This window comes from Austrofundulus limnaeus, unplaced genomic scaffold (genome assembly GCF_001266775.1).
Source record: "Austrofundulus limnaeus strain Quisiro unplaced genomic scaffold, Austrofundulus_limnaeus-1.0 Scaffold125, whole genome shotgun sequence".
Classification (NCBI taxonomy): Eukaryota; Metazoa; Chordata; class Actinopteri; order Cyprinodontiformes; family Rivulidae; genus Austrofundulus; species Austrofundulus limnaeus.
The window spans coordinates 786,225-812,535 of NW_013952527.1; the positions used below are offsets into that span (position 1 = coordinate 786,225).

At 38.4% G+C, this 26,311-nt stretch overlaps 1 protein-coding gene across 14 annotated transcripts in view; it reads left to right on the plus strand.

Annotated features, from left to right (window-relative positions):
* The first annotated feature begins 2,735 nt into the window (after positions 1-2,735).
* Positions 2,736-26,311, plus strand: part of obsl1b (obscurin like cytoskeletal adaptor 1b) — a 36,324-nt gene continuing 12,748 nt past the window's right edge. Inside the window, exons 1-28 of one of the 14 annotated variants that reach the window (XM_014015242.1) lie at positions 2,736-3,067; positions 6,125-7,239; positions 8,735-9,004; positions 9,118-9,378; positions 9,497-9,808; positions 9,894-10,160; positions 10,273-10,548; positions 10,747-11,022; positions 11,290-11,565; positions 11,862-12,137; positions 12,433-12,699; positions 12,865-13,128; positions 13,234-13,308; positions 13,961-15,184; positions 15,625-15,927; positions 18,016-18,294; positions 18,744-19,022; positions 19,187-19,462; positions 19,699-19,974; positions 21,142-21,402; positions 21,846-22,121; positions 22,222-22,494; positions 23,865-24,140; positions 24,220-24,495; positions 25,265-25,540; positions 25,630-25,905; positions 26,014-26,178; positions 26,270-26,283. In XM_014015242.1, the coding sequence (XP_013870696.1) occupies positions 6,225-7,239; positions 8,735-9,004; positions 9,118-9,378; positions 9,497-9,808; positions 9,894-10,160; positions 10,273-10,548; positions 10,747-11,022; positions 11,290-11,565; positions 11,862-12,137; positions 12,433-12,699; positions 12,865-13,128; positions 13,234-13,308; positions 13,961-15,184; positions 15,625-15,927; positions 18,016-18,294; positions 18,744-19,022; positions 19,187-19,462; positions 19,699-19,974; positions 21,142-21,402; positions 21,846-22,121; positions 22,222-22,494; positions 23,865-24,140; positions 24,220-24,495; positions 25,265-25,540; positions 25,630-25,905; positions 26,014-26,178; positions 26,270-26,283 (8,565 nt within the window). In that variant the 5' untranslated portion in view covers positions 2,736-3,067; positions 6,125-6,224. Of the gene's footprint in view, positions 3,068-6,124; positions 7,240-8,734; positions 9,005-9,117; positions 9,379-9,496; positions 9,809-9,893; positions 10,161-10,272; positions 10,549-10,746; positions 11,023-11,289; positions 11,566-11,861; positions 12,138-12,432; positions 12,700-12,864; positions 13,129-13,233; positions 13,309-13,960; positions 15,185-15,624; positions 15,928-18,015; positions 18,295-18,743; positions 19,023-19,186; positions 19,463-19,698; positions 19,975-21,141; positions 21,403-21,845; positions 22,122-22,221; positions 22,495-23,864; positions 24,141-24,219; positions 24,496-25,264; positions 25,541-25,629; positions 25,906-26,013; positions 26,284-26,311 lie in introns of all 14 variants that reach the window. The other 13 variants (XM_014015227.1, XM_014015229.1, XM_014015232.1 and 10 more) reach the window with 13 other exon arrangements.

Sequence of the window (26,311 nt, forward strand, 5' to 3'; positions counted from 1 at the left end):
GGATTAACTTTTGTTTTAATCTTATCACAGTTAAACTTATAGTTTATTAGCTTCTCACTAAGCTTCTAATTAGCTGAGACAAACATTTCTTCTGAGCACCACTAGAGGGATCCCGAGAGCCAGCAGTGATCTTTTGTAAAACACTTGTTTCCTGTTTTTAGGATAAAATCTGAGCACAGAAACAACAGACAGTTTGGGTGCACTTTTCACTTGGTGTGTCATGAAGATTTGAGAGAAAAATATACATCCTACAGAAATGGAGGGCAGTCTAGGTGAAAAAAAAGTATTGAAAGTGTAAAAACTGTGACAATTAGTCATTTTGAAAGGTTTGTCTTGAACACATTTTCTTTCAAAATGTGACATTTTGAGATAGAATAGACATTTTTTTCCACAACCTCTGTTATATGAATACAAGCAAAATTTATGTAGCCTAAAGAAGAATCATTAATATTTGATAATTCATGTTAAAGCCCTGAAAAAAATGATATTTTCCTAATGTTATTTCTAATGCTATCATTCTGTTTTCCTTCTGTCTTCTTCACCTTCCTGCAAGAAAACATATTTTGTTTCTACAAGTTTGGCATACAATGTTTTCTGAATATTTCAAGAACAAATTAAAGTTCTCATGCAAATCAGGCTTCAAATCCATAAATCTGACTGAGCACACAAGTAAACTACACTACACTACACAGTCTGTGTGCATCATGTTTGCATGTGATACATGAGATGAGCAGCAGATGGTGGAGCTGCGCTTCTCTGGATGTATCAGATTGCAAAGTGTTGCTTGGCACATCTTAATTCTTCAGAATTTCACCGATCAGCTTGTGATTTTGTGTATTAAAGTGTCTTTTTTGTGAATTTTATCTGTATAGGGAAAGCCACAGGGTCCAGTTGTCTGCTGCGTAGGTCACTCTGTGATCTTCCAGGGTACTGTCTGAACATGTACCCCGCTCTGTGCACGTCAGCTCCGTCCACATTCCTGTGTCGAGTCAAGAAAGACCAAACTGGTGGTTAAAAGTTGCAGAATAACCTTTCAGCAAAGACTCGTATAAAGTGCACACTTCATCTGAGAACTTCACTAATCCCATCAGAGCAACATGTGTCTCACATGTGCTGTTTGTTTGYTGCTTTATTAGTCAAATGATTATAAGAGGTATTTATTGGACTTTAACTAGAAACAAGTGTTTTTTTTTCTCAAAGTGTTTCCGAAAAGAAATTAGGCCTCCTTTTACACTCAGCGTGCATGCCTTGTCATTTAACAGTTTGATAACTTGTTTAAACTTGGCTGTAGAAACTAATAAAAATAGACCCATAATTGTGAAAAGAAAACATTGTGTAGATTCTGGATTACCTAAATAAAAATATATGTAAAATATATGTAATCTTATCATTGTGACTTGACTATCAATGTTTATGTTCTTCCTTATTTTTATAGAAAAAATAAAAACATATTGGTAAATGATTATCAGTAATTTTCCAAACAGCAAGCAGTTCATCTGAACATAAAATCAACACAAATGTCACAAGACAAGGAATTCATATATTGCTGACTTTAGAAGAAATTTGCTGAATAATAAAAGCAAAGTACGGTTAGAGAGTTAAAAATCAACAGAACACATTGTAACAATTTATGTTGTAATATTTCCTTCTTTTTATTTTTTTTGGTTGTGCACAACAACTCTTTCAGCTGTGTTTCGATCTTGAGCACAAAACATTTCCTAACCAGCCAGAGGGGTCTGAGGCGCATCGGATTTCTCCCAACAGCTGAAATTGGGGCGGTGGGAGTGTCGAGTGTTGGGACACTAAACAGCTGAAGGGACACTGCAGCCGAAGTTAAGGACAAAAACCTTTCACAATAAAAACCCAGACCTCAGTTCTGAACAGTCTCCTTAGTATACCACTCATAAACACAAACACAGCTAATAAAATTTGTAATTTTAATTTTATTTTTATGTAATAGTTGGTGTTTAATTTGCTGTCCTTGTTTTGTTTTTTAAGAGGATTAAAACGTTTGATTAAAAATGGTTAAAGGTCTAAAATAACAGAATAAAATAAGATAATAAAAAAATACTGACAAACACTCAGATATTAAATAAGCACAAATGATATCAAAAGATTACAGAATAAATTTTAGACAAACTGATTTTTATTACTTTACATTGTTGTTTTTTTTAGCAAATGTATCTTAAATTCCCCAAATATTGTGCATTTATAATAAAAATGCATGAGAGGGAGATAGACATTTTCCTTAAAAAAAAAGTAAAAATACCTCTAAAATTAATAATCGTCTGTAAACAGTAACAGCCATGCAAGCTGCAGCTCCTGTGGTGATCTGACTCAAGCCTCCACATGCAGGACCTGAAGTCACACCTTCACAGGTGCAGCCTGTTGACAATCCTGCAGAGCAGAACTGTTGCAGTACCACTGCTGGGCCAGTGAGGATGGAGAGCTTTGTCAAAATAAAATTTTAAATATATACACATATGTATAAATTTATCAAACCTCTGTTTAGAGTTGTGCTTTTAATCCAGTTATCACGATTTACAGTCTAAAAGTTAAACATGTGTATTTCATTTTCCAACTATTTCTTCATTATTGCAAAGTTTGAAGTGCTGTGCTCTGCATCAACCAGCTGGACTATCTTTAGCCCCCCTGGCAAGTGAATGGAAGTGCCTGCCTTATCCCCTCTGCTGTCATCAGGGCCCGCAGTATTTTTAGGAGACAGCTGCAGCTGCAAAAGCATTTAACAGTATTCCATGAACAATGACAGTTGGGCTGTCTGAGGCCTGAACGAAACCGAGGTTTGAGAACTGCTCTGATTTCGTTCAACAGGAATACGTTTTTTTGGTTTTCTGTAGTTCTCCTGGACAAACGTCTGTGAGGATGTAACCCGGTCCGGACCCTTAGCATGTCTCTGAACGTGAAGGCAGCCGGGGACACTTCAGCCACACCACAGCTAAACTACGCTCAACCCTCTGGAACCAGGTGGCGTTGCTTTTTAACTCGGACCACGATTGCGGGCGCGGAATGTATGCTGATGATGACTGCTGCTGGCGACTGAAGCGAGGTAGGGCGTGTGAGGGGTGCATGGCTTCGCCGTGGGGGCAAAGGTCGTTCCAATTTAATAAGACGAGCAAACACGGGGGTTGATCTGTTCTTTTTAAACCTCCAGAGGGGATATTAAAGACGCTTAAAGTGCAATGTCTAAACTGTGTGAAGGAAATATCATTGCAGAGTCAATTAAAATTCTGTACAAAGATTTGAGTGTTACACTTTGTGCATTTGGCAGATTCCTCAAAGTGCTGCAGTTTTTTATTTATTTTTGCATTATTAAGTAGTAGAAAAGCACAGATTGTTTGGTATTTGGTTTATAGGCAGCTGAAACAAAGAAACACATGGACATGAATAACGATTTAACTATGGGATTTGACAGTATATTGAGTTGTTTATGTTAGAGTTGTGCTGAAGTTACAGTCACAGCCAGTGTTGTATAAAGTACCTCAAAGTGATACATGAGCAAAAGTACAAGTATCTTATCATAAAAATACTTTGGTAAAAGTTAAATTCTTCTCTAAAAATACTTCTTAAGTAAAAGACTTAAAGTATCTGATATAGTTTGTACTTAAATATCAAATTTCTGACACAAAATCTACTTAAGTATTAAAAGTAAAAGTACTGAGTAAAAGTGAGCAGTTAGATTTTCCAAAATGACATTTATTGGGAGGTGACTTCTCCAAAAAAAATTTTTTTTTCTAACGGCGTGCAGCTGATGGGTTGTGTACAAGCTAATAGTGTGTCAGAATGGTATATATTTATACTTCTCATCCAACCACAWTTAAATTCACTCTATCCAGGAGACACARTTTATCAGGATAGTATTTTTTAAGTAATAACAACTTGGAATAAAATAGGAGTAACGACTTTCTACTTCTTACCTTTTTAAAAAATGCAGTGAGTAGAAAGTACAGATAACTGTGTAAAAATGTAATGAGTAAAAGTAAAAAGTACGCTGAAAATAAGTACAGATAACCAAAATTTCTACTTAAGTACAGTAACRAAGTATTTGGACTTAGTTACTTTGCAACTCTGGTCACAGCTTCATTAATGCTGGTTCTTGTCCTTCATCTCTGTAACTTTGATCTTTTGCAACTCTCGTTTTCATTGACTGGATGTAAGTTTGGGCAGATCAYCCCTCAGGGAACTTTTAAGCCTTTTTGTTGAGGAGTGAATCGGAGCATGTGCTGGTGGAGTGCAGGGCATTTTGTCTGGCAGCATGAAGTGYCCCCACATGAATCCTCTCTTAACTGCATCACACTGAGGGGCTGCAGGGGAGCTGCTTCAGTCTCTCTTCGACTTGATCTCAGATTAATTTAGTTGAGATGAATCACATTTTTTCGTAGTCCAAACCAAATTTTTGACCCGGTGATCCCATTCATTTCAAATTTATTTTGTTGTTGTTGTTCTGTGGTTGAAGAGTATTGCCTGAGATAAAAATGCTGACAAACAATTGGGCTTTTCTCCCTCTCATATTCTTAAACATTTCCATCAAGTAAATAAATAAATAATTTAAGGAATACCATTGCGTAAATTAAAGCGCAATGCTATTTTCAACTGCAAGTGAATGGATTTATGTTTTGGAAGTATTTGTGAGTAATTTACCCAMTTATTAGCCTGGTAAAAACCAGACCCTTGTCCTTTACTTTGCTTCATACAGAGGGTCTGGACTCGCGGCTATAGAGAAGTGATTCTTGCTGGAGGAGTGGCCTCTGCTGAAGTGTGTGTGTCGCTGTGAAGGAGGCTAAGCTAAGAAGCTAACGGAAATCGCGTGTGCTGTAAACAACCCTACTGAGATGAGAGAAGTACCGAGCCGAACGAGACGACTGTAAATGAGAGCTGCTGCTTTGTCAGACAAATTTAATTTAATTTGGAAGCCTTATCGACACGGACTGGCTTCATTCACTTCCTCCACTGCCGTATGCTAAACAAACTAGCAGACACTGCGCAGCAAATCGACGTTGTTCAAAACTCCATCTTCTGTTTGCTGATTGGCCCAGGTAAAATAAACTACAAGCAGACACTGCGCAGAAAATTGACGTTCTGTTCTCTGATTGGCCCAGGTAAAATAAACTACAAGCAGACACTGCGCAGAAAATTGACGTTCTGTTCTCTGATTGGTTTGGCTAAAAATCTGCCAGCAAAATCCTTGACTATGGGMGAAGTCCCAGACAGAGCAGAGAAGGGGAACTAGAATTGAGCGTAAATGCATAGGAAGGCAAGGGCCAGGCTACCCAAATATACAAAAAATTGTCTTTCAAGAGTTTGACTCCTTGGTTTATTTTAGGGTTAAAAGAGTCTTTTTGGTCATGGAGTGATTTTGTGTCTGTGTGAGCCTGGAGGTTTTGAGCTGTCTTTGTGATACCTGACACACACTCCCTCGCAGGTCTTTATTTAGGGTTTACTATATTAAGCACGTTCCCATTGAAATACAGCACCAGCTGTGCTGGCTATGTGTTGTGGCTGCTGTCGCAACAGGACTGGGCTGTTCCTCTTCTTGCTGCTCGGCTGTGTTTTTCTCTCACGCAGACAGATCTAATTCAATTAGCTCTAATATTCATGCCATCTGTTTGTGTTGAAACATTCATGGGGGCAGAGGGTGAGTGTTGGAATGGTAAAAGATTTTATTCCCATTCCAAATGATAAGGGTTTAATTCTTTGCGGAAACTTTTAATTACGATCTCATGAGATATGATGGTGTTGCTTCTAGTTTTGACTGGCTTGTTTTGTCTTTGCAAAATGTTTCCAATTGTATTTTTCAATGTTCGGTGAGCATTAGTTCCAAAAAAATTCTTGTATTGATCTTTAGTTGTCAAATTACATTTAAGTATGATTCATGTTTGCATTGTTTTTGCATATTTAGGAGATAAAAACATAAATAAATGACTAAAAATGGTACAATGGTTGTTAGGACTGTTTGTGAAGTTGTTATGCACCCATTTAATTGGGTTTACAAGCCTTTTTTCATGTTATTTTGTGAGTCAGTAGTTTAAAAATTTGGGATTCATTCGAATAAAGCACACAATTTGTTCTTAATCATAATTATCCATTTTTTGCTTTCTTTCTTCAGAAACGAGAGTGGAGACGCTGCACGGTCCTGCTCTGGTGAATAGCCACAAATTACTCTCCTGCAATTCTTGAGGTGGAAGGAAGCCGTCCAAGACTCAGCAATGGATGTGTTTGGTGGCGCGCCACGTTTCTTAGCCTACCCGAGACCTGTATTAGTACAAAGTGGAACAGATGCAGTCTTAAAGTGTCAAATAGGAGGTGATCCAAGACCTGCCGTCATATGGGAGAGAAATAATGAAAAGATTGACCCTCAAGGACGATACAGGGTATTTGAAGATGGCAATGTTTACAACCTTATCATTTCAGCTGTCACTATTGAGGATAGTGGCCAATACATATGCAAAGCAAAGAACTGCATCGGGGAAACGTATGCAGCTGCCACACTGAAAGTCGAAGGTGAGGCACAAGAAATGGAGCTTAGGGAAGAAAACAAGCCACGATTCCTCATCAAGCCCCTCTCCACTCGTGTTGGTCGTGGAGATGATGCTGTCTTTTCCTGCAAGCTTTGGGGAAACCCACGACCAGAGGTAGTCTGGGAAAAGGACGGTAGAAAACTCAACGAAATTTTCGAGAGCACACATTTCAGTGTGGGCCACCAGGATGGTGGGTGGTTTCAGCTTAAAATTTTCAAGTGCCGCGCTCCAGATGGTGGTGTGTACACGTGCAAAGCTAGGAATGAGTTCGGAGAAGCCCTAGCAGGAGCTGTGCTGCTTGTGGACGCAGGCCCAGGCCATGAAGATGAGGGAAACCGCAAYGGCTACACAAACAGTCACTGGAAAATCCACCAGGGAAAACAAAGGACTGGCAGACAAGTACCTAACCGACTAAAAGGCGACTCCATGACCAAGTCAACGAAAGTGAAAATGTTTGCAGTGACTGAAGGAAAGCATGCCAAATTCCGCTGCTTTGTGACTGGTAAACCAAAACCAGAAATAATCTGGAGGAAAGATGGTAGACTTATACTTTCAGGAAGGCGTTACTTGTTATACGAGGACAGAGATGGGTACTTCACACTAAAAGTTCTCTACTGTAAACAAAAGGACAACGGGGTTTATGTCTGTGCTGCATCCAATACTGCAGGACAAACCCTCAGTGCTGTACACCTTTCTGTCAAAGGTAAGTCAAGATTTCCATCGTTGGTTCTGTTTTTTAAATATGTAAATGTTTGAAAATGGAACCTTTTAAGAGTAACAGCAAACACCCAAGCATGGGATGTCTCTCACAGTGAGTAAAAAATAAATAAATACATGAGAAGGATGTTGTGAATGTTTGTATCACATTTCTGTCCATTTGATGCCAGTATGTTGTCACTGAGATAAAAAAGGTACACTGAGATCATTTACTGGGATAAGGCCAAGTAGTGAAAGTAAAGAGAGTTTAAGGAGTTTTAAACTTGATGTCATGATTTCAGATATTTGTCTTGAAGTTCTAAAAGCGTTCAGCTGTAAAACATTATCACACTCAGTTGCAAGTTTATTTTGTTCTGTAAAAGAATCCAGGTGAGTACCAGCTTTACTCTCTTATTCAGGTCAGTTGCAACTGTGACCCATGGACATGCCTATCAGTACATTTTATTCTTACTTCATATTCCAAACAGTATGGTGCTTAATGATTTGAATATTTGGCTTGATATAATCAATTTGATGAACTGGTGTCAGAGCAGTTCAGCAGGCTTGTTAGTTTTTGTTGGTTAAAAAAATCCATGAGTCCATGGGTGATCAATAAAATGTAAAATTTAAGTAAAATTTAAGTCTGGGGATGTCTAAAATTAAAAAAAGCTTTGAGTAATGCTCAGCATTAGCATGATGTCTGCAAAGTCGCTTAGTTTGTATAAGGGTGGTTGTCCATGTGATAGAAGTAGAGTATCAGATTTCTCACATGATCTAAATCCAAAACTCATGACACCATTAAAATATCCCTATGACTTCCTTTTGCTGTGTCAGTGGGAGTTGAACATTTCACATTGAGGAGAAATTGATGGTCTCCTGTGGCTAATGGGAGAAGAGAATTAAGGAAGTGAGTGTCCGATTTTTAGGAACAAAGGGGACCCAAATATTGCATTAAGCAAACAATGGCAWATTTTAGATAGACTGGAAGTGGAGGCTTAAAAAGCTGGGATTAATCAGGGAAGTGGCAACAGGTGAGACTAATGACGACAGGGAACAGGTGCTAATGGGCAGGACAGGATGGAGGAACTGGCTCAGGGAAAAATGTTGGTGGAACAAAGAACATAGTTCAGAAAACAACACAATGAGCAAAATAATCAACATAAAATAACTCAAAGCAATAAACACAATAGCTGACAGAAAACAACAACAAAAAGCCTGAGTAGTCAGAGATGAGCTGTGAAGATTCTGTTTTTACAACGGTATCAGTTACAAAAAGTATATTCCCTATTTAACACCTCAGTGTGTTTACAGCCTTCGTGTTCCTGAACTAAATGTGTCACTTGGCTCATATTTTTTTCAAGTCTTGTTTGCTCAACTAGCATTCATTGTAAAAGTATTTTAATTGATTGTGTTATACCAGGGTGTACATGTGTTGAGAGTTTCCACAGGGTCATCTTGTTCAGGCTTAAGTGAGTCTCTCCCTTCCTCTCTCCTGATCCCAGAGCCGCCTGTGCGGTTTAAGCAGCCTCTCTATGATCTGGAAGTCTGGGAACGAGATTTAGCTGTTCTTGAGTGTGAAGTTCCAGAAGACTCCGTTCCAATTACGTGGTATCTGGAAGACAGACGACTGCAGCCAGGGGCCAAGTATGGAATGGAGGAATGGGGGACAAAACGACGACTAACAATCCGTGACATTGGAGTTGATGATGATGGAATTTACCTCTGTGAGATGCCTGATGGAGGCAGAAGCATAGCAGAGGTAGCTGTTAAAGGTAAATTTTCAAAGCACACATTTATTTTAAACACACATTAATTAATGACAGGCATACTTAAAATTACTTCTTTGATCAAGCAACTGGCAGTTTATTTCATTATTTCTTTACAGGTACAATTTTGCGGAAGCTTCCAAGAAAAGTGGATGTCTTGGAAGGTGAAAATGCTGCCTTTTGTGTTGAAGTAGAAAAAGAAGAGATGGACATCCATTGGTACAAAGATGGCACAGAGTTGCGTGAAACTCATCAGACCATTATTAAGTCCTTTGGTCGAACTCACATCCTGGTTTTTGTCAACACAATGCCCCAAGACTCTGGACAGGTCACTTTTCTTGTGGGCAGATCCAAGACGTCCTGTCAGTTAAGAGTGAAATGTGGGTTCCATTGTCAATAAACTGCTGCATCATTTGCAACAAAACTTTAGTTCMCATTTGTCATTTCTTTATACTCTGATGGAAAGTACAAATGTTTTTTGTTTTGTTTTTGTTTTAGCTGCTAGACATTGTCCTCCTAGCTGTCCTGTGGGAGTGCAGATCAACACAGAACGTGCTAACGCCGCTCTTCTCTCCTGGATTCCTGCTCCTGACTCACGAAAGAACCCTCCATCTGGATATGTGCTCGAACGACAAGAAGTAGGCACCGGTTCACAGGAGTGGCTCCAGTGTCTGACCACTGACTCTGCAACTTCTGTGGAGATCCTTGGTGACAGCGTCCCATGTGAAGCCGATTATCGCTTTCGCATTTGCAGTGTAAACAAATATGGAAAAAGCAACAATGTTGAGTTTCCGAGAACTGTTCACTTAGGTACTCTCCAGTATAAAAAGAGAACAATGCCTCGTGGTCGAGAGTACACTTGGTAAATTTTTAACAAAATCATTTTTCTATGCAGTTCCTGTGGCCAGAATACAAGCTCCTTTACAAGATGCCTTGGTGCCAGAGGGACAGGATGCCCTTTTCACTATTGAACTCTCTGCTTCAGTTATTGGTACCTGGTTTTTAAATGGGACCCAGCTTCAAGAAGATGAGCGCTATTCCATTCGTAGGTCGAGAACCCACCAATCTCTTCGTATTCGAGGAGTGCGAGACACAGACAATGGAGCCGAGATTACATTTATTGCCTATGGCATCCGAGATTCTGCAGCCCTCTACATCCAAGGTAGGTACTGTTAATATTTACTTGGCATAAACAACAACAGTGTATGATACTTCAATAAATTTCCCTAAAACAAAAGATACATGTTGTAAAATAACATTTTTTTCATTTGTAGCTCCTCTGGTTAAGTTTCTACCACTGTCGGAAATGGATCGCAACAAATTTGTAGAATTCGAGAATCCAATTGTTCTCTACTGCGAGATCTCTGACCCTGCAGCTCCAGTGCATTGGTACAAGAATGGGTTAGAACTACACACAGTGGAAGGTCTTCATATCCAATCAGAAGGCACAATGAGAAGGATTGTCATCCAATCAGCAGACTTCTCACATTCAGGGGTCTACTGTTGTGATGCCATTGACGATGTCATCAGGTTCAACGTAGAAGTAGAACGTGAGTGGCTTAAGTTTCTTCTGACTTCAATACTAACCAACTTGATGCCACTTGTTAAAACTCTTTTACTCTTTTTAGATGTATTGAAATATGTAAACAATTCATGTTGTATTGTATGATGTCTTATTTTAAGGTTACACTCATAAAAACACTTTTTTTATAACTTAACAATTGATTACAGTGTTTACGTATCCATAGCCCCACCTGTGAGGTTTTCAGCAATTCCAGATGCAGCGAGGAACAAAACCATCCAAACTGGCTGCCCAATTGTTTTACAATGTGAGCTGTCAGATTCCTCTGCCCAGGTGCACTGGTACAAAGATGGCACAAAGCTCCACCCTCAAAGTGGCATAGATATTATAACTGATGTCTTTGTGAGGAAACTGATTGTCCATTCAGCAGAAGTGGCCCACTCTGGCTTGTACTGCTGCAGGACAAAGGGTGACTCCATCACGTTCAGTGTGGACATCAAAGGTGATTCATTGAATTTTAAGTGTTGTGAAACATAACAAGCTGCTACTCATCAATGCAACTAACTCTGTTGATCTTTCTCTATGTTATGTGATGCTCTATCTTTCTTCTTGACAGTAATTTTGTCTGTGTCTACTTTTTTAAAATCTTTCATTTTGTTACAGCATGTTAGCAGTTTAATCCTGAGTTAACATACAGTATCATAATGATTAAACTATGTCTAAGATGAGGTTTACTCAAGATTGATATGAATTCTAAACATATCTGTAGCTCCACCTATGAAGTTCTCATCTGTTCCTGAAGACATGAAGATCCAGTTGATCGAAGCTGGCCGTCCTGTAGCGCTCTGTTGTGAGGTCTTGAACTCTGAAGCCCAGGTTTGCTGGTACAAGGACGGAACACAGCTCATGTCAAACTCTGAATTAGAAATCCACTCAGTGGGCAACACAAGGACATTAGTTGTTCAGTCTGCAGAGCTGTGCCACTCTGGTTTGTACAGATGCACCACGCAGGACGATAATGTGGAATTTCAAGTGGAGATCAAAGGTGAATTTTCACTTTCTATCTTAAGCCTTTACATTGTAACCCACTTCCCTCTTTACAATTGCGACTAACTATCCCTGCTTAAACAGTGTGGTTTGATGATTCTTTTATGCACATAATCATAAAGAACTATTGTTTTTGTTGTTGTTTCTGCTTTTGCTTTGTACCTGCTGTGGTTCTTCCTGAATTGAAAATCTCCAAAGCACTTCTTTTATCATCTGCTCAGCAGTTATATCTTTGAAAGGTTTCCATTTCCACAGCCTCGGGTTTATTTAGTTGTCCTTAATTCCCAATGCTAGCTCTACCTGTGACATATTCTACCATCTTTGACACTGAGAGAGCCGAGTCACTTGAAGAGGGCAAACCTTTGGGGCTCGAGTGTCAGGTTGCAGACTCCACTGTCCCTGTTTGCCGGTATAAAGATGACAAAAAGCTCTGCCCACCAGAGGGTTGGGATATAAAGAATGATGGTGCATCAGTGATACACGTTACCCCATCTGCTGAGCTCATTCAGCCAGAGCTTTACAGTTGTGAAAACTCTGATGAAAATACCCACTTCTCTGAGACTATTAAAGGTGATATTTTCATTCAAATTGTTTAATTCTTAGAGCAAATGCTCGAGCTGTCTGAATACTAACACTTGTAATAACTGTGCATATGTCTAAGCAGTAATTTGTGAGTGCATATATCTAGTCAAATTAATCTCTGCCTAAAATAAATTAGGTGATTTAAATCATTTGTAACACAACAAAGTCTTGCAGCAAATATAGATATTGAAGCTTTCTATCGTGTTTTGGAAAATTAAACTTTTCTTCAGGGGTGTAAAGTTCCACATCTAAGATCAGTTATATTTTGAATCATTATTTTTAGCTTCAACACATTCGCCTTCACCGGAGGTTGTGGAAATGCAGTCACTTGAAGCAAGCTGCCCATCTGAACCGGCTGAAGAAACTTCCGACCCTGCTTCCCAGGTGTCACAGCAGAGAGAATCAGAGTCCGATTCAAATAGAGAATTTGATCTTGAACCAGGAGATATCAAGGAGACTCTTGTTATTGAACCAGCCCATCCTTCAAACTCTGGATCATACTATTGTGCAACAGCAGATGATGTTGCCAAAATATTAGTGAAACATCAAGGTGATTGTCTTTTCTTTTTTGCAAATGTATAACCAGTTATGTTTGTGGCTTTTTTGTGGCTTCAAGCTCTACCTTTATGTACAAATTTCTGCTAGTTCTTGTTTGTTTTTCTTCCAAATTTATGAGTGAAATGCACTGAAATTGTCCCCCAATGATTGTTTGTAGAGCCACCTCCAACAAATCAGCTTGAGCCTGACAAGAAGACCAAGTCACCTGAAACACACTGCCAAATTGTTCAGCAGTTTGAGATTTCAGATCCCGTTGCAAAAGCTTGTTGGTACAAAGATGGAACCCCGATATTTCCAAAACGAGAAGCTGACAATACAGAAGACAGCCAAATCTCGCCCCTCCAGTCAACATCCTTGTCTGGTGATGGCAGGTTTAGCTGTAATCCATCGAATGATGCAGAGTTACATGACAACATAAAAGGTGTTGTTCTTCATTGCACCTGTACATTTTATAACTCAAGAAGTTAGTTACATGCGTGACCCGATCACCTAGCTGATTGTCTTTTCTTTGGCTTTGTCCAAACAGCCGGACAGTGTCACTATCGTGATGAGATTGATGAGGTAGCTGATGCATCAGCCCAATTCACTGTGGATGTCAAAGGTGATTTGATATTTCAAAATCAATCATCCATCTTAACCCAGCCCATAAATGCCACTAACAATAGTGGTGTATTTCACTGTTAGCTCAATCATCTAAGCCATCTGTAATTATGTTTTGTTTGTTTGTTCTTTTAGAAAATTTGCTTTGTATCACAATGCCATCCCTGGCCTCAAGCTTTTTTTACTGCTGATTTTTTGGCTCTTAATTAAACATGGTTGTTTGGTAGATGTATAGCTGCTGGTCATACTAACCTACGTGTTGTTTGTCAAACCATTCTTCATTTTAACTATCATCTTTGCTTACAACTTGCAACTCTTAAAGTCCATCTTATGATCTGTTCATCTCCAGAACCTCTCATTCACATTGCTACCCTGAACGTTTCCCCGTTGCAATGACAACAAAGTCTTATCCAAGGGACATRAATACTTTACATTCTAGGTTTTAAGGCATTAGTGCACAGAGTCATTAGAATGGAGACATACTGAAGAGTATTTTCAGACCAATCCTGGTCGACCTTCTTGTTTGTCTTTGCAATGGATTATCCCATAACTCCATGCTAACCACCACTGCTGTAAAAAATGTTTTGTGGAAGGAAGTATTGAGAATACCAACAACTGAAAACCTTTTTCTGTGTACATCACAATGCTTATAGCTACATCACCAAGATACTCCCCTGACCAACAACGGATGGAGACCACAGAAGAGGCTCACTCTGATCAAGCTKTCCAGAAGTCCTCAAAGTGCTATTCTGACATCTTTACTGACAACGAGGGAAATATGTSCAAAAACCATGCTGAGGATATGATAACCCTTCAATCAGCTATACATTTTGCCTCTGATTGTTCTGCAAAGGATCAGCTGAAGGAGTTCCATGAATACCAACAAACAACAAATGCCCAACCTCTACAGTTCTCTCACTCTGTTGAACCTGCAATGATTCTATCCAACATACAAGATCACACTAAACAGACCATGAAGTCAAAAGGTGAGGAAATAATTTCCAGTACAGAGTATGAAGAAGCCCCATCAGAAGAACTTCATGATTGCTTGGAGAGAGTTGGACAAAAAGAGGAGCGCAATAATTCTTTACAAACTGCAACAGGATCTGAAGAATTCCCTTCCAAGGTACTAAGTGTTCAACCAGAGCAGGTACAAAACAAGATCCCAACTGTGCAGTCAAAACCAGGTAACCTTCAACAGACATCCAATACTAGACCTGAGCAAAACTTTAACTCTGTCGAGATTTCATCACTCCAACCAAACAAGTTTTGTAAATTAGATAAGCCTTTTGAATCCAAACATACTGCTACTGTGCAATCAGAGGGCCCATGTAGGTCCTCTCAGACGTCAGCTGCCCACTCAGGGATGTTTCCAGATTGTTCAGAGTCTGGCAGTGTCCTCTCAGTGAGGTCTTGTAAGTCTCTAAGGATGGCTACTGACGATTCAGAAGACATAAACATGCCTTTGCACAAATCATCTGTTCTGGCCGAGAAGTTTTGTGGCTTTACCAGTTCTGSTTCACTGGACTTGTCTAAGACTGCGGAAATAGAAACGATCCAAACAGAACATCTTAACTTGTCTACGTTTGTCCAACGGGATATTTATAATGCAGGACAAAAAGGATCTAATGTTTCAGTGCCGCTACATATATTGACACAGGAAGCATCTGGTCCAGAAGAGTGTCTTCACACCATAGAAACTGTGCACGACCAAGAGGACAGCTCTGTCCACTGTGGGCAAAGATCATCTACTACCTTTGCACAGTTTTACCACACCAAGAGGACACCTGCAGCGCAATCAAATGAGATGTATCTGTCGAGTACAAGTGACAGTCATTGGAGTGACAGTGTCAATGCAAATAAGGTGGCTGTTGAAGGTGATTTAATTGGTTAGCATTATAAAAACTAGATGGACATGATGTTGACATTATGTGAAATGAAAAGGTTGCTTTTTGCACTCCTTGACATTTTAAAAATGTTTACTTTTTATTCACCTGATTTTGCCCATACTAATTGAGTAGTAAAAGCAAAACTGAGCTTGAGTGGTCTGGAAAGAACATTACCAATAAATCAAACATTTGTATAAATGGCATATTAGTAATAAATTCTAATCTGAATGCCTAGTTATCTCAAATCTAACCAATATATCTTTTGTTAAAGTTACTAATATCAAAGAACACTTTTCATGACTTTTTTAAGTTGAGATATTTTGGCACGACTAATCATTTTTGAGATTTTGTTCTTTGATGTTTTTTTAAGTATTGCTTTTGTTGCAGTGAGTAATAGTGATAAAACTTTCTCTTGATGTTACCTTAAGCATCCCCAACCACACCTGTGAGAATAACACCTCTTCAGGAAGCTGAGAAGAACAAGTCTGTGGAAGTTGGTAAACCGTTAATGCTACAATGTGAGATATCAGATCCAAATGCTCAAGTAACCTGGTTGAAGGACGGAATGACACTTCCTGAAGCCGCTGAACTCGAGATACGGGAAGATGGCTCGAGACGAATCCTTGCTGTCCAGTCAGCGATGCTGTCTCATGCAGGGACTTACAGCTGCAAGACAGCAAACGATGCCGTGCAGTTTCAAGTGGAGGTCAAAGGGGACTCAAACCATTTCTGTAAGTTTCCCAAATCTGTTTTAGTCAGTGTTAAATTCAGTTTRTGATGTAAAAGAAACAACTGATTCTGAAGAAATTTATTTTCAGTGTTACTTAGACAACAAAAACAGGCCTACTTACTAGCGCTGTGGCAGTGGTTAATAACTTTTGTTTGACCGTTCTTCACTGTTGTGTTTTCCTTTCTACTTGTTGTAATGCAACACCGTAAAAGGTATACTTCTGTCAACTAATACTGAATCTGTTTGTTAAATTTTGTTATCAAAATTTTACATTTAGTATTACAATGACATGTGTGTGATATGTAACAATTACAAAGTGTTCTATGCAAATGAAAATTTTCATTTACTTATCATTGGTCTGCATAGGTACTTAATGAATGTACATTACCATCATTTCAATTCATTGCTTTGGTAATGAAATGGTAATACCAGTGGTGGGCAGCGCTAAACCAAAAATTAGCTCTGCAATTTCTAAAGCGCTTATGACAATATTTAGGTCCACAAATTCAAAAACACTTATGCCATAGAAAAATTAGCAGAAACTAATTCTAAACTACAACTTCAGTTTGACACTTACTAGCTGGTAACAGTTGTTCAATATAAATATACAACACCACCAACTAGCAGAGTATGAACTCTTGTACAGCTTAATCCTACAACTGCCGATTGCTGGGGATGTGATTACCTGAAACAGAACTTTGGCTCCTGGTGTAAAAATTAAAAAGTTGTTGAGGATTGCTAGTTTGGCTGATTCTTTAAAACGTTGTTGAGGATTGCTAGTTCATCTGCTTCTTTGTCTTTTTCTTTTGTTTGTTGTAGATTTTTCATTAAAGAATCATCAATAAAGCAATTCTAAAACTGTTTATTCGAAAACTGAAGCGCTGCATTCTGGGTACATGACAGATTTGATTTGTGACGGGAAATGAAAGTTTTCNTATACAACAAAGGTATATAATAGAAGAAAATACATCAGTGTTTAAGAAAAAAAAGAACGATAAAATAATTTGAGAAATAAAATATTATTAGGTGAAAAAGCATGTTTTAAATATATGTGATTGGTGATAAATGTGAAAGAAGAAAATAATGGCTTGGATGGGGATGTGATTACCTGAAACAGAACTTTGGCTCCTGGTGTAAAAATAAAAAAGTTGTTGAGGATTGCTAGTTTGGCTGATTCTTTAAAACGTTGTTGAGGATTGCTAGTTCAGCTGCTTCTTTGTCTTTTTCTTTTGTTTGTTGTAGATTTTTCATTAAAGAAGCATCAATAAAGCAATTTTTAAACTGTTTATTGGAAAACTGAAGCGCTGCATTCTGGGTACATGACGGATTTGATTTGTGACAGGAAATGAAAGTTTTCCATGTAGTTGCTCCAGTTGACCACTAGATGTCTGTCTAACCCCGTTGGTGGATTGCTTTAACCAATTACGTCAAGTATTGAGCTCCAGCGTTCAAAGTTTATTTTTTTAAAGGAGCTCAGATTTTAAAGTAAAATAAATCAATACATACAAAATTTTAGTATGGATTACAAACGTTTACTGTTTTTGCTGGGAAAAGGAGTACTAAACATTACCTTCCTGCTACGTAAGCAGACACAAAGCATTGTGGGAAAKGAGAACCGTGACCGAGAGCAACAGTCAGCAAGGATATATAAGTTTCCAATGTGTGTTGATCTGTGAGGGGTGCTGTTGGACATGTCACATGTGTTGTGATTCATTGACAGCTTTACCTTCTGCTGTTTGAGATAATATGATGAATGTTAGATAATTAGTTATTAGCGGTACTGCATTTAATTTTAAAAAGTGCAAGTCTGCCTATGAAATAAAAAAATTAGTAAAACCGCTAAGGCGCAAACGAAAAATTTAGGTCTGCAAATAGCAGATTTGTGCCTTAGCGGACTGGTGCCCATTACCTAAAAGTTATTTTTTGACATTATCGACCAATTACACTACAGTTACCATTGAAATACTGAAATGAACTGTAAAATGCTACAAATTAGATGATGTCAAATGATTTAGCTTATWGTTTAGTTGTTTTTAATTTGGTTAAAAATACAAATTGTATTGATGATTTCTGTTATTCAATCTTGTAGCTCCTCCTCTGACATTTTCAGCTGTATATGAGGCTGACCAAAACAAGACAGTAATGGCTGGCTCTCCCATAGCTCTGCAGTGTGAGCTGTCAGATCAGAATGGACAAGAAGTGAGTAGACACAACGATGGACCAGAGCTCCTGCCAGGAAATGAAACAGGGTTCCAATCCCAGGAGAATCTGAGAAGTCTGGAGGTGCCATCCACTGAACAAACTCACACTGATGTGTGCAGCTGTGAGTCAAAGGATGATGACGTTGAGATCTCTGTGGACGTAAAAGGTGATGTTCATGAACTTTTTGGCACTTTTCCTGTCTTGTGCCATATTAACTGCAAGTAATTAATTTAACTGTATAATCTCTGCTCCTACATTTTTAGTACAATTACTCACACTGTCAGTTCTTTCATGATGCATCTCATTCATTTAATCTAAAATCACTAACTATTTTAGACTTGTTACGATCTTGTCTTACCCTTCTGTCAAACCAAAATGAGTGTTTAATTTTGGACATTAGTGTCACACGCTTCTTGGATTTCCTCTTGTTTTGTTTGTTTATGTCTGTTGCCGTGTCCGTTGTTTGTGATGTAAAATGTGCCAGTGATCTAAGGTAGATTCATCTTCATCTTGATGTGTTAATAGTCTTAAAGGTCACGTTCTGAAGTTCTTAACTTAGATGTGTCATTACTTCGTTCACGAGTTCTTCTTTTTTATGATGTCCAAAACCTATAGCACTGCCTGTGAAGTTCTCAGAGCTCCAAGAAAATGAGAGGAACAAGTTCATCGTGGAAGGCAAGCCTTTTGTGCTCAGCTGTGAACTCTCTCATGAGCCTTCAACTCATGTTGATTGGTATAAGGATGGCATCAAACTCCTGCCTCAGAACAATGTGGAGATGCAGTCAGACGGGCTGGCAAGAAAGTTACTCATCCCCTCAGCAGAAAGCAAGCATGCTGGCATCTATGAATGCTCAACCCCAGATGACACTGTCACCTTTAAGGTGGACATAAAAGGTGAATGTTCTTGTCATTGGTATCTTCTTAGTTGCCTACCACATCTATCTTTTTCTCTTTGAGTGGTAAACATGTCCTGAATGATTGTGGGGAAATGGAATGACTGGAAAGTGTGTTTAGTGACGTCCTCTCTTATCTACCCCCTTGTCGTTCTCCTTTCGTAGGCCAATCACCAAAGATCATGCCAATGCCAGTTGCAGAAAAATACAAGATTATTAGAATTGGCCTTCCAATTATCCTGCAGTGTCAGGTCTCAGACCCTACTGCCCAAGTGTCCTGGTTCAAAGATAGAATGGAGCTTTTTTCAAAAACAGGCCTTGATATGAAAAGAGATGGCACCCTCAGAAAATTAATCATTCATTCGGCTAAAGCCTCTGATTCTGGCCTCTACAGCTGTAGCCTTGCTGGTGAAGTTGTGACCTTTCATGTGGACGTTGAAGGTGAATTATTTGTATTATTTGTAGGAGCAGAATCATTTGATTATTAATTTATTTGAGCTTGATTAGTTGTGTATTTGTCCAAGTTGCTACAAAACAATTTATTCAGTGGAAAAACATAATCAAACTATATTTCCCATGGAAGTTTGTGCTTAGTCAAACCAAAACCTCAATGTGCAGGCATGTTATTTAAATGTGAGCATAACATAAGTGCTGTTTAAATCCCATACAATTTACAGCTACCCCTGTGAGGTTTTTGGTTCTGCCAGAGGTTGCAAGAAATAAATTTGTCGAAGCAGGCTGCCCAATTAAGCTGCAGTGTGAAGTCTCAGAGCCAGCTGCTCAAGTGTGTTGGCACAAAGATGGGGAGCAGATGTTGCCAATGAGTGAATATGAAATCCACGCAAATGAAAAACTGAGGGCGCTGGTTATTAAATCATCAGAAGTCAGACACTCTGGGTTGTACAACTGTGAGAGCGCAGATGATCGTATACAATTCAAGGTGGATGTTGCAGGTGATCTAAGTATTTYTGAGCTCTGTCTGAACTACTAACTTTGACTTAATGCTTGACTATTAGACCATTATAAAATAAAACATTCCTTAACCAGGACTAATAATTAATGGTATACTTCATAGCAGAAAACACAATGACCTTTTTTTTATTTAAAACTGAAAAAGTATTTAAAATGTGGCAACTTGAGCAGCAGTAGTGATTGGTTGCTTTTTGTTTTACATCTAAAAGAATTATAAATAAACCAGACACTTCTGGTCTTTAATCAACATTTGCTCACAATTTAGCATTTTTAGAACCAAGCAAGAATTAAGATTAGATATTTAGTAATTCATATTTRAGTCAATGCTTTACAGYATGTATAAAGTTTTAGAACAATATAAAACAACGTTTAAATGTTATATAATATCAAATATTCCCCAATGCCTTTATAAAAACGATAAGTTTTAAGTCGGGTTCTGAAGGTAGATAAACGTTTGATGAGCTTACATTTAGCTGGCAGACAGTTTGCACAAGTTTTGGAYGTGAAAAAAGAGATTGATCTTTTTTTGGTTACAAGGATCTGTTGGTTTGAGTCGTAGACAGTGTAAATTATAAAGTATTAAGTGATATTATGAAGTGTTCCTACCTTCTCTGGTTGGAATGCAGGGCACAGTTTGGTCAGAGGCTGATGCTGTATCTGCAGTATTTTCTATGGTTTGAACAGTTGGAAGAGTGCAACCATGTAATAGAACCAGTGTAGGCAAGCATTGAGTAATATTATTGTGCCTCTTAGTCCTTTTAGTTAGTTTCAAACTAACCGAAGACAGGAGATGAAGAGTACAGATTCTTAAATCCAGGATTAGAGTTTTCCAGCATGGATAAACTTTAACATTACGTGATTTTTTTAAAAATAAAAAATAATAATAAATCTTCAAACTAATTGTAAATATGCTCTGTGACAATGTAAACTACAAACTAACATGTTGACAGCTTTCGAGGTGTTCATAACAATTTCACTCTTGGTCTGCACAGATACAAACCTGGGTTTGTGTTTTTTATTGTATGATTTATTTTTTAACCAAGTAAACCCAAATACATAACTTAGCCCAACATAGCACATCAAGTCTGATTACTATCTGGTCACTGCTCAATGATATGAAAGTCCTATAGCGTGGGTTTGATTCTCAGCTGTTCCAGAGGCTGAAAGGAGCAAATCTGTTGAAGCAGACAGCCTGATCAAACTGCACTGTGACGTCTCAGACCCCGCAGTCCAGACCTGTTGGTATGAGGATGGGATGAAACTCTTGCCAGAGTCGAACATTAAGGTTGAATCAAAGGGGAATAAGGGAACACTGGTCATGGAGTCGGCCACGTCTTCATACTCTGAACTGTGYGATTGTAGATCTGATGATGAGTTAGAGCTCAGCCATTTCTGTGAGGCAGTGAAAGGTGATATGCTAAGCTTTTCTTTTTCTTGGCAAGCTAATTCCATTCTTCAGTTGTGTACACCTTCATGGCCTCTAACACAGAAGAAAGCGAATCCCAATCATCACTTTATATCATASCTGATCTTTTAAAAGTTTTAATCTTAATAAAGCTGCTTTGTGTCTACATGCTTCTTTTAGCAACAGTTTTAAAATTAACATTTGTAACAACTTGTGGTTACGTATTTGCACTGCTTCAAATAATGTTTTCACTTTGATTCCAAGGAGGATTAACATTCACTGATTAATACAACATTTGTGATGAGCTGTTACGTAAATAGCAAATCTTGAGATCAGCATGTTTGGGCTGAGTCAATCTGACCTTACAGCTGCTGCATGCGTGAGCAGAAATATCGAGTTTCACTTTCGAGCAACATCTTACGTCTTTTGTGTACTGTTTTTCCACAGTGCCGCCGGTAACATTTGCTGATGTTTCAGAGAAGGACCTTTTTCACAGTGCTGTGGAACAAGAGCAGCTCGTTTTGTCATGTAAAGTATCAAGGGCTGATGGTGCTGTCCAGTGGTACAGAGATGGAACTGAAATACAATCAAATAATGATATCACAATAGAAGCAAAAGGAGCTGAAAGAACTCTGACTATACATTCAGCCCAACTGTCAGACACAGGCACATTCACGTGCCGCACAGGAGACAACATTTTAATCTTCAAAGTTAATGTTAGAGGTAATATTAGACCTAAAATGGCCCAGTCTTTTAAAATACTTGGACTTTTAGAGTAGAACATACAAACAACGCTTTATTATCTTTTGTATTTTCTCCAAAGAGCCTCCCGTCACGATCGTCTACCCCAAAGAGGATGTCCACCTCGACCGTCATGTTCCTGAAGAAATTATTTTGAGCTGTGAACTGTCTCGTCCTAACGGTGTTGTCAGCTGGTTCAAAGATGGCCAGAAGCTTCAAGAGTCTGAAAACATYAAGCTGAAGCTGGAAGGCCCTTATCGACGACTCAAGCTTCTTTCGGGTCGAGTCGAAGATTCTGGAGAATATGTCTGTGATACAAAGGATGATTCAATATTTTTTCACCTTAATATCACAGGTAAGATTGTTGCTGTTATACAGAGAAATATCAAATAATTTCTATTGAACATAGTGTGTGTTTATTGGTTTTATAACAGATCTAAGTAGAAGGATTTGTGATCAGAGACAATTGTGAAAACATTTCTTTTATGGAACTAATAGTAATATTATAGGTGTCTGAACAGGCTGGTTTCAGTAAATAAAAAATAGACAATTGACTGAATACTGCTATACTTACTTCAAAACCAAAGGCCAGTAAGTGTTTCCAGATAACTCCTGTAAAATACTGATGATTACAATGTCTTAATTGCAGATTTAAAAAAAAGGTTGATCAATTAAGTTTTTCATTGCTTGCACTTTTAATTGTTTGCTAAAGTAGGTGTAAAACTTAATTTTTCCAAATTTTTTCTCAGTCTGTCACAAAAGGTGTCTTTAATGTTTTTAAAATGAGTCACCAAATTATTTTTGGATAAATATTTTTGATTTTAGGGCTATATAAACATTTGTAAGTTACCTGAACCGTCACAGACCGTTTCAGTATCAGGAAGTTCTCTGCAACTGTTACTGTGCAAGTTTTGGTTCYATACCCCTCCCTTTGGTATTTTTGAAAAGACGAAGCTCTCACGAATTTAGGGATATATCTTGACACTGTGTTACTCTTTGTTTGATGACATGAAGTTTGTGCGTAGCCRAGAGTATAAATAACAGCCATCATGCGTAAAATGTCGAGGCAGAGTTAGGTTCCATTCAGTAATTTCATGGTGTGCACAATGGTAGATTTTGATGATGCACAGTGTAAATGTAAAAATAAAAGTTTATGTCAAATGCAGAATAAGTCCTACAATAGAAATCAATACTTTTATTAGACCAGATTCTCTTTTATAAAGTAAAAAATACATTTGGCACAGTTTTGGGTACATTTGGCTAAATTGTGCCAAAAGGCCGTTTCCGCCCGGCACACTGCTCACTAAAACCTTTGTGAAATGAATATACTTCAACTTATTCAGTCCTACTTTGCTACAATTTTTCTCAAGATGTAGATGTATAAAATCTAAGGGCATTCCTGGGTTTTCACAAGAGTTTTCATTGTGTTTTGCACTRTTGATTTCAAAAAAACTTAGGCGAGGCTAAAAAAATTACAAATTTTCTTTATTTAATCACAAATAACTCAGGCACAGTAAAAGTTACAATAGTGGTTTCACTTAAGAAATTATCTGTATGATCTTACCTTTACAGAGGTACAAAGAGTTAGCATTTAGACTTTAGCTATTCTTGCTTTATTTTGCTGTGTATTTTCAGGCGGAAATTACCTCTAAACCCYTTAGGGCTTAAGTTAAAGAAAGATGCTATCCATGTTGGGTGATGTTAATTCCTAATCTTTCCCTGCAGAACCTCCGGTGCAAATTATATCCCCAAGTCAGTCACAAATGGAACTGTGTCAGCAGACCTCTGAAAGAATGGTGCTTAGCTGTGAGATCTCACGGCCCAATGCAGTGGTGCGGTGGTATCGAGACGGACTCGAGGTGGAGGAGAATGAYAATCTTATTCTAGAAGTAGATGGGGTCTACAGAAGACTTATCATACCAGAAACAACTGTCAAAGACTCAGCAGAATATGTATGTGACACAGGGGATGATTCTGTGACATTTTTTGTGAACATAGCAGGTAAAATCTAGAAATAAAGTTCACTTAGATTTTTTCATATATATAATATAGCTAATATTTATTATTGTTTGATAAACAGAACCTCCTGTTCGCTTCATACGCCCACGAAAGATGGCGAGTAATGTAGAGAAGGCAGTTGGGGAGACCCTGGTTTTAGACTGTGAGGTTTCACGATCCAATGCCGAAATCACCTGGAAAAAAAATGGGGAGGAAGTAGAGGACTCCAGAAACATCACCATCCTAGAGGACGGCATCATGCGACAATTAACCATTCACTCYTTAACAGTGCAGGACAGTGGCCAATACGTTTGTGATGCAAAAGATGATGTGATGCATTTCAATGTGAATGTGCAAGGTAGGTTTGTTTAAATGAACATATCATTTCATGTATCATATTTATTTAATTGCTGYACTATAATGTCTCAAAGTCACAAAAGATGAGCTTAGTTGGAACTCTCCACTCACCCTTCCACACTGGTGATTGAATTTCAACCWCAAGTCCTCTACCAGAGGCCTCAGGGGAACTATCTAGTACCATAATGTAGATGTGCCAAGAGTATGCTCTTCTGGACAGAGATCGCTGAGATCGTTATTGGTATCCGTTGAAGTCAATCTGCTCTGAATGCTCCAGTGACCACTGGGATTACAGACGTCTAGACTTTTAAACAAGTTCCAGTATCCGTTACCTCGAGTTTTGAAATTCTTCTTCCAAACATTGGAGCCTGGGATCTGCACTTGTTCTTTGGTCAGATTAGATTTTGGCTACCAAAGCATTGGTCCCATATTTTCTTCTCATATTTATTTCCTATGTGCTAGCATGTGTAAAACTCCAAAATGATGATATTCTCAACTAACAATGTCACATTGAGAGTTATCTAATAAAAAAAACAGATTAGATTAATTTAAATGTTCTTGTTCCCTTGACCCAAGCAAGTCTTCATATTGGTCTTCCATAACCACTATTCTAGTTCTTACATTTCATTTTGTAAAATGTAGGATAACCACCATATTTTGAGGCTTTGTGGCTCTTTAAAATGCTATTTTTTAAAAYGTTTTGCTTACAGTAGAGCTCCAAAAAGTATTTCCCCTGCAAAATATCTCAGTGTTGTTTTATTCATTTGCAGATTTGCCTGTAAAAATTCTTGGAAAAACCGAGGCAAAAACAGAAAGACAGTTTTTGGTGTCAGATGATATTATTTTAGTGTGCGAGCTTTCAAGAGCCAATGCTTCAGTCATCTGGTACAAAGATAATCATCTTATTGATGACACTAAGAGATACTGCCGCGAAGAGCAAGACGTCTTCCGATCACTGGTTGTTCTAAATGCGGRAATCGAAGACTCCGGAGAGTATACCTGTGATGCAGTTGATGATAAGATGGTCTTTAATATAACTGTCAGAGGTAACCGTGTTAGCAATTATGATTCCGAAATGTGGTTAATCTCTTTTCCACTTAAAKCACAGATTAATGTCAATGTGTCTACTCTTCAGAGACTCCTGTGCAGATCATTGGAAACTCGGGCAATCCAGAGCATCATGTTCTGGCTGCAGGAGATGACCTTATTCTGGAGTGTGAAGTGTCTCAGCCCAGTGCAACTGTTAAGTGGCTACGAAATGGCGAGAAACTCAACACAGGCAATCGGATAAAAATCGATAGTTATGATGTGGTGAGGAAGCTTGTTCTCTCCGAACTTCAACCCTCAGACTCAGGAGAGTACGTTTGTGACGCCATTGATGACAAGTTGATAACGATTGTGAAAGTGGAAGGTAAACTTAAACTTACACATTAGTTCGACTTTTTTGTTTTGTTTATAATGCGTATGTTTTCCCCCAAAAAAGTCTTAAGAACTTATTTGTGAATTTTTCTTTCCGCAGACACGCCAGCCAAGTTTGTTAATAAAAATGTTAAAAATAACATCTCAGCCTATGAAAACGAGAGCGTCACATTGTGTGCCATGGTGAGCCACGAACGAGCTAATGTTCGGTGGCTGAAAGATGGCCAGCTTTTGAATAAGGACAACATTCATATTTCCAGTGATGGTAAAACTCATAAGCTCACCATTAATCCTCTGCAGCTGTTAGATTCTGGAGACTATGTCTGTGACATTAGCACTGACGAAATGTTTTTCAGTCTTACAGTCAAAGGTAAGAGTATGGCTTTCCTGATCCATAT